The 12,156-nt window shown below is 42.1% G+C and overlaps 1 protein-coding gene across 5 annotated transcripts in view; it reads right to left on the reverse strand.

Annotated features, from left to right (window-relative positions):
- Positions 1 to 21: 21 nt before the first annotated feature.
- Positions 22 to 12,156, reverse strand: part of MAPKBP1 (mitogen-activated protein kinase binding protein 1) — a 96,809-nt gene continuing 84,674 nt past the window's right edge. For 2 of the 5 annotated variants that reach the window (XM_050711093.1, XM_050711092.1), the window contains exons 28-30: positions 11,114 to 11,424; positions 5,937 to 6,022; positions 163 to 4,948 (exon numbers count right to left, since the gene is read on the reverse strand). In XM_050711093.1, the coding sequence (XP_050567050.1) occupies positions 4,655 to 4,948; positions 5,937 to 6,022; positions 11,114 to 11,424 (691 nt within the window). In that variant the 3' untranslated portion in view covers positions 163 to 4,654. Of the gene's footprint in view, positions 4,949 to 5,936; positions 6,023 to 9,261; positions 10,324 to 11,113; positions 11,425 to 12,156 lie in introns of all 5 variants that reach the window. The other 3 variants (XM_035539797.2, XM_035539798.2, XM_050711091.1) reach the window with 3 other exon arrangements.

Raw genomic sequence — 12,156 nt, forward strand, 5'->3', positions numbered from 1 at the left:
CAGGTGCTGCCGGCGAGGAACGGCTGTACCAAATGATCACATTTTTATTGAAACAGTTTAAGACACGGAGTACAAATGAATACAGAGTTAAAAACAGCTCCCGCACGGGGGGGAAGCCTCACAGTGCAAAAAAAAAAAAAAAAAAAAAAAAAAGAAAGAAAAAGAAGAAGAAAAACCAAACAACTTTTTATTTTTTCAAATTAAAGAAAAGACATTTTAAAGGATTATTTTACTTGGAGGCAAAAGTATAAAAACACATTTATAAATAAAGCAAGAGGGTTGGGCTTTTGTTTTTATTTAAACCACTGAAGGAGAAGGGTAGTGTTGAAGACCACAGGTAGAGCTGTCCGGTGCCTAGGGCATACGCAAGACATGCAGGGTGGACATGGCTTATTCCTAAAGTTGCTGCCCGCGCATTTCCCCCTCCATGGGTACAGCAGGTCACCTACATGAACACAGAGCCCAGTGCCCGCTGTTCTCTACAACACTCAGTCTGAAACACGGGGCGTGCTTGTCTTACCCCACAGAACAGCCTGCTCGCTCAGGGGCCGCACAAGACCTGCTTCTATTATTTTCTTGAGGTTTTTATGATTTAGTATCCTGGATGTTGCACATCTGGGGACGGGGGGGAGATGACACCATATACATGCATGACTTCTACCAATGGTGTTTAAATACCTGTATTTTTTCCTTATATATAATTATATACATATCCTTTCTTTAAAAAAATTAAGTTTGTATATTTCTACTCCTGTAGGGAAACACCCCAGTTCTCTGAGGTGTGATGAATTCTCCAAAATGGGGGATTTTGGTGAGGATGCTCTAAGGCCTACCCCAACCATCACCTGGGAGAGCTGACAGAAAGGAGAAGACAACCTGAGAGAGGAGGTGGAGGAAACGCACAAACACCATACATCATCTGGGTGCTACTGAGGGAAAGGAAGGCCTCAGCGACCCGCGGCAGGAATGACACCGAGTTTGCTGCGCTTCCTCCTGCACCACTTCAGAGGGCCTAAGAACGAAGCAAGGGGTCTCGCAGGCAAAGTGACACTATTTACTATGAAGATGGGGCCGGGGGGAACACAACACTGTTCTCATTTTGACCAGGAATGTTGGGTATAAGGGATAAAACGTATGTAAGGAGAACAGGTAGATCTAAATTTTTTCTTTTTTTACAGACTATGTTAAACAAATAACTTGGTTTAATACAGGTGTCTGGTTGTACCTGTGCTAACACCCACACAAACCAGTAAGAGGGATCCCAAATCAGTAAGAGGGATAGACTCAAGTTTATTACCTCCTCCCACAAGCCTTTTCACTTCCCAGGCAACTACCATTCAGTTTTTCTCTACTTGGCCTAATGGACAGCCTGTAGTGAACCATACTCACAAGGTGCAACAAAATGTAACACATTTATGCTCTCTTTTTGCTGTAAACTAGAATTTTTAGGGATATTTCCTACTGCCAGCAATAGGAAGTTACCAGGGAAGAGTCAGTTGCATCAGTCTCAAACAGCAGTACTATCTCATCACGCCTCTAAGCAACAAACTTGTGGCACTAGCATCTCCTTTACAGGACTTCCACCACTCAGTTCTTAACTACCAAACCTTGGACAAGCAGCTGACAATTTTGCCTTTTAATATGTAGTTGCTTAAAGGACAGCAAGCAAAGAAACAAGAGGCCCAATAGGACATCTTTAAAAAAACATCTTTCAACTCATTCTTACTGATCACCACCTCAGTCCTAAATCTACTTTCCTGAAGCCTTTCTGTACTATGTCTCATGGTTATTGGCCAAATGATGTTCCTCAGGCCAAGACTCTCTACCTCTACTTTGTTTTCCTGAATGTCCTACACATACTATTCTAATTTAAACTATACAATCATCCTCCAGCTGATCTACTTGCCCAACACTTTCATCATCATTCTGAATAATTTACCTCTGGTTTCCTGCATGCAGCCATAACCCCCAAGCAAAATCCACTCCAGGAAACAAAACCCACTTTGATCAGCTTAAAAATCAAATTTGCTCCACGTCTCATTTCCAAGGAGCTTTGTTTTGTATCTCTATGCCAGCTTCACTGGTTGTTGCTCTGTGCCTCGATGTGAATTTCATTCTGGCTCTCTCTGACCCTTTTTGTCACTACCTCATAGTAGAAATAATAAAATGGAATAAAATTGCACAAGGAAGTAATATAAAGGACCCTCAAACCATCATCTTCAGTACCAAAAGATACCTGGGTTGAAGGGACTGCTATTTTACCTGAGTGTCTTGTGGCCCCAGTACAGCAAGAAATTTCTTGTATACTAGGACATACATGTTCACAGTCTGAAAGTGGAGGAACTAATCACCTTAAAAGCAAGCTTGGCCCACACTAACTCCATCACAGACCCACAACTGCCACCAGACATTCCACTCACAGCATCTCCAGCACAACTTTTCACTCAAGGAAACTGCCAGAAATTTCCTCTACTTTTCAACTTGTCTTTTCAAACCTCTCTTGCACAACCGATTCGGAAGAGTGCAATGCTGAGACAGGACTAGAAGACGACACTTTTAAAGTTTCAGTACAAGCCCATGGAAGGAAAGGTTAGCAAGGACACCTGAAACATTTGATGAAGCAGATCTACGTAACAGGCAGAAAAAGCTGGAAAGCCCTGAAAGTGCTTGCCATGCTGCCATGTCCTGAAGCATTCAGCAGTGGTGATCAGCCAGAAACCTGTTAGGGGGAGAGCGAGAACTGCAGATAATTCATCCCTAGAGTATATTGAAGAAACAGGTCACCAGTCTGGCTGTCCCAGTAGAAAAAGGCTGCAATGCAGATCCCCAGTCACAGAAAGGACATAAAACAAAGCAAGACAACAGAGTGCATTTCAGAGAGCCACAGGATTTCCAAGAGATGCTAACCAGGACAGTAAAACAAAAGAAGATTGCTTCAGGCCTTTAACCTATGGAACAAAGTGACTGGCTACCTTTAGTGACTTCCAGATGCTGGCATTCTCTCACCCACTTGGAAGCTGCTTCTTGCATTAGTTTTATAAAATGGGATTACATTACTCTGCCTTAAAATAAATACAAGTCTGAAGATGGAGGAAGAAATAAAGCATTTTGTGCATCTGCCTCTGTTGTGAAAAGGAGTGGGAATAAGGGGGAAGGTGCTGAAGAGTTTTTATTGGTTTTAATGTTTTGTTTTGTTTTTCTTAGCTTATCATTGACTAGTAAAATATCACTGGACATTTTTAAGCCATAACAAACACAGGTCAGCATAGGTTTAGAGAAGCTCCACGGGGTGAGAAGAGAATTGCACACACAAATGCAAAGAAGATTTTCTGTTTCAGTCAAGAGATTAATGAAAAGAGTTTGGGGGAGGGGGTAGGGGAATGGTAGAAAACACATTCAAAAATATCTTAGTTCAAAGTTCTGGAGAAACCATTTTCTGCAGGTAGGTGAAATAGATTTACAAAAGGAAAGAGAATCCCAGTTTTCTTGGGATGTAAGTATTGTTTTCCTGTCAAGCAAGAAAACATTTTTCCATCAAGACAGTGAAAACAACAAATGATATGGATGAGCAGTTGCACTGAAGATCTCTCAAATCCACAGTTACACTGTATGAGATGGAAACCAGCTTTTCAACGTCACTTCTCAGCAAATAAATCATAACCCCAAATTTCCCAGTCATGATAACATCAAAGTTGATATCCAATTCCTAATCATGAAAGCTGGCTGAAATGAACTTTCATATTTGTATTTAAATCTTTTTAAAATGGTGTCAGGAAAAAAAAGGCTGCAGTACATGAATATCAACATAATGTCAAATTCCAGATTAAAAATATCACTACTGATTTCATTAAGCAAACTCCAAAGCTTGGTCCAAGGGTTGCAAAGTCTTACCCCTGGAGGTGAACACAGATAAAAATACAGTATGGGGACTGTCTTGTGAAACAAGAGAAAAGCAGACAGAGTAGTCAAGACAACAATAAGATTACTCTAGGTAACAAACTATGGCACGAAAAGAAAGAACAGCAAGACAAGAGCTAAGCAGAAACAGTTCATTAATTGCACAGACACTCCAGCCTGTCTCCCTGTTGGGGATTTATAATACAGAGATTGTGTCTCGCGGGGATATGGCAAGGGATTGACATTTTTTGTTAAAGAATAAAGATAATAGTCACAAATGTGACATAGAGTAACAGTCAGAAAATAATAAATTAATAAATAAACCCATAAAAAGTCTGCTTCTTGATTCTCCTGAAGCCTTGGAGAAGAAGGGATTGGCTTCACTGGAACTCCTTTGTATTTAGTCAGCAGTTCAGATTTGCTTGGATAAATGGGATTTTCTTTGTTTCTTTAGGTGCCAAACATCCTGATCTCCTGGCTATGGAGAAATTTCCAGGCAATTTCTCCAAACTCCTCTTTCAAAACTTTGTCTAGAGACAGGAATTTGAAGACAATTGGGAAAAAATATTAAAATTGTGGCCAGCACATTGCTAAGAATTAGAGCAAGTCAGTTGTAGGGGCCTGAGGAAATCAATTTCTAAAGGTCACCCCACCAGCTCTAGACCAGCACGATGATCACATCAATCTGAAGATCTCTCTGTGGTCCTTCTCTTGGGATTATTTCTGTGTATTCACAAGCACCTGAAAGACACTGCTTTTAAAGTTTTTTGTCCATGCGTCGTTCCACAGCTTGTAGCAATAGCTCTGAGTACTGTTCCAGCAAAGCTAGTGTCTGCTCATCTCCCAGACTCTTGGGACTTGGTAGATTGGCACCAGATCCATCATTTAGTGGCCTAGTGGTATCTTGAGACTGTGCCAGTACCTCTGTAACCTTTGGAAGTTCTTCCTCATCCTTCAGGGAATCCAATTCTTTCTTCATTAAGGAGAATGCTTCTGTCAGGAGGCCTGCTATTTTATCTTTGTCAGTAGAAGACTCCGTATCATTTAACACCTGAAAATAAAGAGGCAAAAGAAAAGAAAAAAGAATGCATTGGGTTTTGGATAGAGCACAAAGTACGCAGCTTCAGCCCTTTAGGGAAGTGAAGCCATGCAGAAGATTTACAGACCATTTAAGTGTCCTTTTCTTCAACATTTGAGACTGCCAATTTAGTCATATATGTATGCATCCAATACAGCTAGTCATACAAGAAACAGAGGCGTTACTCCAATGGGATAGAGGCGGAAAGTACATTTTTGGGTAGCGACCCCTTTATACTGGGCCTTAACAGGTATTGTTTCCCAGTTGCTACACAGGGCCACAGTCTCTTCTTCTTTCTGTCTGCCAGATGCAGCTGGTCAGAGGAATGCAGAGGTCACAGAGCTAATGCAAGCACTAAGACTGTAGCTGCAGAGGAACACGTGGCAGAAGCTCACCGTGGAAATCTCACACTTAGTACAACTTGACAGATCAGTGCAAAGCAAAGCAAACAAGATCTGTTGTAATACTCTGCATGTAATGATGTTCTGGCAGTAAGGGGGACAGGCAAGTGGATGCATGTTCCTTCTCACAGCTGGATTCCCACGATAATTTGCTAGTACTTTTCCCAGGCATCAAAGACAGAGAACAGAAGGCAATAATAAAATTTAAAGTTCATACAATATTCTATATCTCTGAAGCATAGTATAAATATTAACTAATTCCCTAATACCCCTTTGAAAAGGAGCGTACTGTTATCTTCAGCTTACAAATAGGAAGAACAATCTGTAAAGTTAATTGATTTCTCAGAATACCATAGCAAGCCATTGGAAAAATGCAGCGGTTGAAAATCAGGAGTTCCTGTCTCCCAGCTTAAGCTTAGGTGCAGAAAAGTATACCAGGCAGCTTCTGCCACTGAACACGCAGTCAAGAGAATACTTTGAGCATGCAAGCACACACATTCAGTGCTCGTGGACTGTAAAGCCAACCTGCTAAAATAGAGACTGTGTCTGAAGTCACTCACCATGCGGTAAAGATGAATGGCTTTGCGCATGCTGTCCTGGAGCTCTGATACCACATGCTCACACTGCTCTACGCTGATGCACGATTCTGAAGGGGAGGAAAAAATAAAAGCCCACACTAAGGCACAGACACTCCAATATCTGAGATCTCACAGCTGGGTAAGAAAACGTTTCTTAACACATATTCAAAAGATCACGTGCATACACTTCTCATTCAATTTTTAGGGATAGTTTGAGTCAATCCTTGGATAAAGTTCTATATTACTTCATATTAGCTAGAGAGGCTTATTGGATAAAGTTCTATGTGAACTTTCCTTCATATTAGCTAGAGATGCTTCTTGTTTCAAACACTCCTGTTTTTCTAATGTTTAGCCTCTCCAAAGTCAATAATGGTTTCTGTCGGATCATACAATGTTGTTACAGTCAAGGGTAGTCAAAAATCACTCATGTTATTCTCATTTATAGTTAAATTCAAGTTTGAAAGAAGTCTTCCAGTGGCAATACGACTGATCTGAGGTGCCTCTAATTTGGCCTCCACCTAGTCAGAAACTTACACACTCTTCTTCACGTATCGTTTTGCACAGCACACAATGAAGAACTGTGAGGATGAAGGATTATACTGAATAATAACAGTGTTCTCTAGTGAGGACTAAGGTCCAGAGGAGTGCTGACTAACAAACCCAGTCATAACAGTATCACATTGCTAAACAACCCAGGATACTGGTACACCATATTTCAAAACCTGAAAATAAAAGCAAGCAACACAGCTTTCTTCCAGTGCTCACTGGACACTAATTCCAAAGCATCAGAGCCAAAGGCCTGCAATGCTTTCAGAAAAGAAACACTTCCATGAGTTAGACATAAATCACAAACAAAGACGTTGACAGACACACACAAACTGCAGTTATCTTCAATTTACAAAGGGCATTTGACTTCCTTTAGTTACCCTAAAAACTGAACTTTGTCACACTAGCACAGTTATTTCTGCACTTCATGAAGGTCATCTCTGAACAGGCTGCAGGGAACCTTAGCTAATTTTATGAATACATCTAGAAGATGTATAAATAAGCACTGCTAGAAGAACATCCATTTATGTATACGTAAATACACTTGAAAAACAAAAAAGGACATGAGCAAACCCTTCCATCTGCATTCTTCATTCCTGAATCACCCAACCTGGTAGAGCACAGTGGGTTTCTGTTCAATCCAAGATTCTTGCCCCCTTCCCCCCTCCCCCCCACTTTTTTTTTTTTAACCCAGTTCTTTCTTCTCATTATTGTTCCTGGATTTCTCCTCTACTCTTTCTTTTATGCTGGTCTCCAGTTCTACGAGATGCCAGTCTGGAGAAAGGTCACAAATGTAATATCAGTGCTTGAGTAACAGACGTTTTCTGCCTCTTGGGTGTGGAGAGCACAGCTCTTCAGAAAGCAGCAGGGAATATTAAACACAGCAACAGTATTCAGCACATCTTCAGCATTTTAACTGTAGATTTCAAAATGCTTCAATAAAAACAATTAAGTCTCCTTAACAGTAGATGTTATACAAGCAGGAAAAAAGAAGGACAGAAAAATTAAGTGGAATCCAAAAGTCACAGAGCAAGTCAGAAGCAGAACAGGTCTCTGACTGTCAGCCCTGCATTTCTAGTCTAAACTGCCACATTATGATCCACAGAAGACACAGTAACTTGTCCACAGCAATAGCCAGCTCCAATCTAAACAGCTTTTCCAGCATTTACCACTACAAATTTGGGAAAAGTGGTCTCCAAGGAGGTGAAGGCTGACAACTATCCACTGAGGGGAAAAAATTTTGTAGATCAACTGTGCTAAACCATACTAACTCACTAATGATGTTGAAATATCCTGTCAGGGAATGCTGTGTACTGGGAGCTGCTTAAAAATATATATATACATATTTGCTGTTTCTCTGCACTATCTGTGCTAACTCTGCAAACAGAGGTTCCTATTAACTGACCAAAAATCATGTGATATCTCACTTGATTCCCAAGTCTAGAAGAGAAAACTCAGCATAAAAAGTACAAACAAGTGAACTGTTATTGCCTGGCTGTAGAAATGATTCCACAGCTCCAGGCTGCACCTCTGTTGAAGGAAACCTCACCTCTGCAGGGGTTAGGGTTTGGAAGTTTCAGACACACTCACTGTTCAAAAGAGCAATTACCCTATGGTTTAAGAACAGTAGGTCCCTCAGACAAAAAAAAAAAACAAAAACCAAACAAACAAAAAAAACATTTCCTGTATTGCATACCAGTGCTTCAATCTTAGGCATTTGATCCCTCTAGAAATACAGAAAGAAAAAGTGCAGCAAACCCAGAACATCTCTCTGCAATGCTTAGGTGCAGAAATATTGTACTTCACCATTGCAATGAATGGTGGGACAGCCTGACACCACAGAAAGTAATTGATCAAAGGACAATAGAGGTATTCCTTCTCAGACACGAATAATAACAACATTGCAAAAGGGATTACAAAACTGTGCACTGCCTCGTCCCCTGAATGTATAATATATCAGAGCAGTGGTTAACATACAGCTTCAGACTGCACAACTCAGCTGAGTAATTTGAGAAGTCATAATTCCTTTCAGGTTGTGACACAAAAGAAAAACCTCTGGAGACCACAGCCTTGGAGGATAGGATTTTTACTTCAGTTTGAAGTTACCTACTAGCTTTCATATGATTGATGTACCTTAAACCAGAGCCTGTAACAGATCCAAGAGCTCTTTCAGCAGGTAAAATAGTTCCCCAGCTAGTACCTTTTTCTCCAAATTAGAGATAATTCAAAAACTAATCCTTGTTCTTGATGCTCATACCCAAAGGCCTAGGCCTGCATGTGCACTGCACGCCTAGCTTGCAGACGTCCTCAAAGTGATAGCAGCACAGATTTTCTCGCTCTCACAGGTGGTTACAGCAAGGAACTTGCCTTGGCCAAGCCTTATCTCACATAACAAAACTGCATGTAAACCACTCTGGACCCTGCACATTTGCACATGTTAACAAAGTGAGGACCAAGCTGCCTGGCATAACTTCACTGTCACTAATTATCTCACTAGGTCCAGCTAATACATACTGGCCTGCACCTTCATCTGCTGGTTCGAGAGGCAAAGGTGATGTAACTTACATGCACTAAGGGAGATTCACAACATGTCAGTTTTCAAGACTGACCAAAAAAGGTTAGAACCACTAGGTGCAATTGTTCAAGGAGGTCTACCTCCTCGTACCTTAGATTCAGCTAAAATCTAACCTGAGACATAAGACCCATAGAAAATGGAAATTAAAGACTCAGAAAAAGATGTCAGGCTGAAGAAGTGTCTCACCATTGAGGGGATGGCTTATGGAACGAGACAGGTGCAGACAGGACGAGACAGGCCAGAAGCTGGACGTAAAGAAATGTGATGGGATCGTGAAGCGGTTCACAAAGACAGGAGACAGAAAGGGGAAGACAGGAGATGGGTATCCATGCACACCTGAGACCTGTGCCGAGGCAGTTACAGATGTAGGAGACCTCGGCCTGATGGGGTCTAGTGGGCAAAGTCCGGGTTGGTTGTCTAGCACACAGGCGATGCCGGTGATCCTCTCCCTGCACCTGGGCAGCGTGCTTTCAGGAGACTTTAGGTGCCGGACCTCTGAAAACTCCCTCAGTTTTAGGTTTGTGACCCCTGGCTCATCTTGGCAACCTGTCCTTGAGACTGGACTCTCCATTGGGCTCTCCTTAACAAGTCCTGCTGAGTTCTCTCTACCAGGAACCGGAGACCCAGAGGTTTGATTCTCCCTTTTGGAGGTTCGGACCTCAGGAAAAGAGGGTTTCTTTTTACAGGCCCCAGCAGGTGACTGCGGAGACTGTGGCTCAAGCAGGGTTTTGGTTTTGGTAGTGGGTGAGAAGGAGGCCAGCGTGGGTCTATCAGGCAATGGCTTAGGAATGTCAAGAATCAGGTGTGCTCGGTTTGATGATGCCAACTTGCTGTGAAAGGACTTGGGAGATGAGCAGTTTACAACTGGCTGAAGCGCTGGCTTCACTGGAGCATTTTCTTTCACTGGTAACTTAATCTTCTCAGCATCTGTTGTGGGACTGAGCTGTGTCTTCTCTGGCACCGGAGGACTTGTCCTCCCATCAGTCGACATTTCAGTGGAGTAACCAAGGTACAGATTTTCCCCTACAGATATGCTCCTTGACATCTTAGCCCGAAAGCTGGTTGTGGGGTTCATGTAGGACTTTGGTTTTGCAGTCCGGACATCTTTGGCCAGCAGAGCACCAGATCCATCCATCTTCAAGAGACTGGCTGATAACACCCTGCAATTGTTAGGTCTGGTATCCTTCTCAACCACCATCAGAGTCTGAGGACGCTGCTTGGCAGAAGGTATCACTCCAGGACCCTTATCTGTGAAAATTAAACAGACAAACATACCAAAAATAGAAAAGGGCCTGCAGTGAATTCCAAAACTGGAAAGTAACAGGGTTGCTTCAGCTTATGTGACTCGGCTCAGCCCAGGGAAGAGGTGTTCAAAACCACTGCTTCAGGTTAATATTACCAAGCCTCAACAGCTTTCTTTTTTTCCCCCATCCCTCATACTGCTAACACACTGCAGCTTACCTGATGAGAGACCTGTTCTTAAAGCATACAGACGGAAGACCTCAGACCACTCTGATCATTAATTGAAAGGCCGGAGGAAGCAGGCACAAACCGTCAGTCCTCTAATCCACTCATATATACATGGTGTTGCAGTGATAAGGTTTATTTTTTTTAAAACAAACAGAGTGCTTATTGATGGCTCATGAAACTGGAGTTCTTTCACGCAGACTGCACAGATACAGTAAGCTCCCTTTTATTGCACTCTCCTTCCCTCTTTCTCCCTCCCCACTCTGGGGGAGCTTCACTCTTGACCTGGAACACCTACCCATGGCAAGAGAGGCTTTCTTTGCAGTCCTTTTCACCTTTGGCATTTCTCCTCCCACAGGTGCCAGACAAATATCAGAAACTGATAATTAGGAGACCAGCATCTGTATTACAAATTGAAAATATTTTCCCTTGATGGGCTAAGAATTAAAAGAGATGTAAAGCCCGCAGCTCAGAACACAGAAAGACATTAGCTTAATTTAAATCTCTACTCAAACTCAAATCTCCCCATTTCATTTCTGAGTTTATACTACCACTCAATCAGTGTCCTTACCCTCATGAACAAGGTCATGAACCGACTGTGCCTTTCTCATCACTGCATTCACAGGGCCTTCTGGAAAGGATGCAATAACCCGTCCAGGAGCCATACCAGCTCTGCCGGCCTCCGAAGCTGATTTGCGTTTTTTCTGGACATAAACAGCCCGGTGTGAATTTATACTCTCCAGGAGGTGGCTGTTCTCCAAAGCATCACCAGGATGGCTGCCGCCATTTTTCAACAGGTCTGGAGTAAATCCATTGGTCTGGGTTGGAGGTGCAATGGGCTTTGAATCCAATATCAGATTCGATGAAGAGAGTGACAAGCATCTAGAGAATGTAATAAAGAAATCCTAATTAAAACAAGTAAGTATATTGCCCTGGACAAACAAGCACATGCATTTAGCCAGTTTCTGTGTGATAAAGAGCCCTTTCCTTCCCTATATGAATTTTTCAAGTCAAAATCACCCTAGGCTGTTACCAGTTTGTTCTACTTATCCCTGGAGGCATTGGTCTTCATGCATTTCACCTTAAATTACCCAATCGCAAATAGCACCAGGTCACTGCTTCAGGAAGGGACTTTGCAAAAGGTGAAGGCAAAAGAACAGGAAAAGTTCCAGGCAGAGGGAAGACTGGGTAAGGTCAGGTCATGTCTCTTCTCTCAACTCACCTTACTAACAAAATCTAATACATTCTAAGATACCCCAAGAGAAACTAATTACACTTTCACAACCTTATCAAAGTATAATTACTATTAAAGCTGGTCAGTATCTTCAAGAGAAAAGCTTTATTGCCGCCTCCTTTTCACTTCAGGCAAGCACAGTGGGCTTACCTCAGAAAGGAGGCAACTTTCAATCTGATGTGTTTGACAGTCAAACAGATTAAAAGTCCACAAGTTTTCATAACCTAAAACTATTTCTCTTATTACACCTCTAGAGTTGCTAGCAACTTCCTTCACTCACCATTGCAAGCCTCCAGAAGCTTACACAATAACTAAGCACTGGCTTTCTTCCCAAACATGAGGTCCCAATGCTAGATAGACCTTATAAGAGGCACTCCTGA

This window comes from Cygnus atratus, chromosome 5, assembly GCF_013377495.2.
Source record: "Cygnus atratus isolate AKBS03 ecotype Queensland, Australia chromosome 5, CAtr_DNAZoo_HiC_assembly, whole genome shotgun sequence".
NCBI classification, from domain to species: Eukaryota; Metazoa; Chordata; class Aves; order Anseriformes; family Anatidae; genus Cygnus; species Cygnus atratus.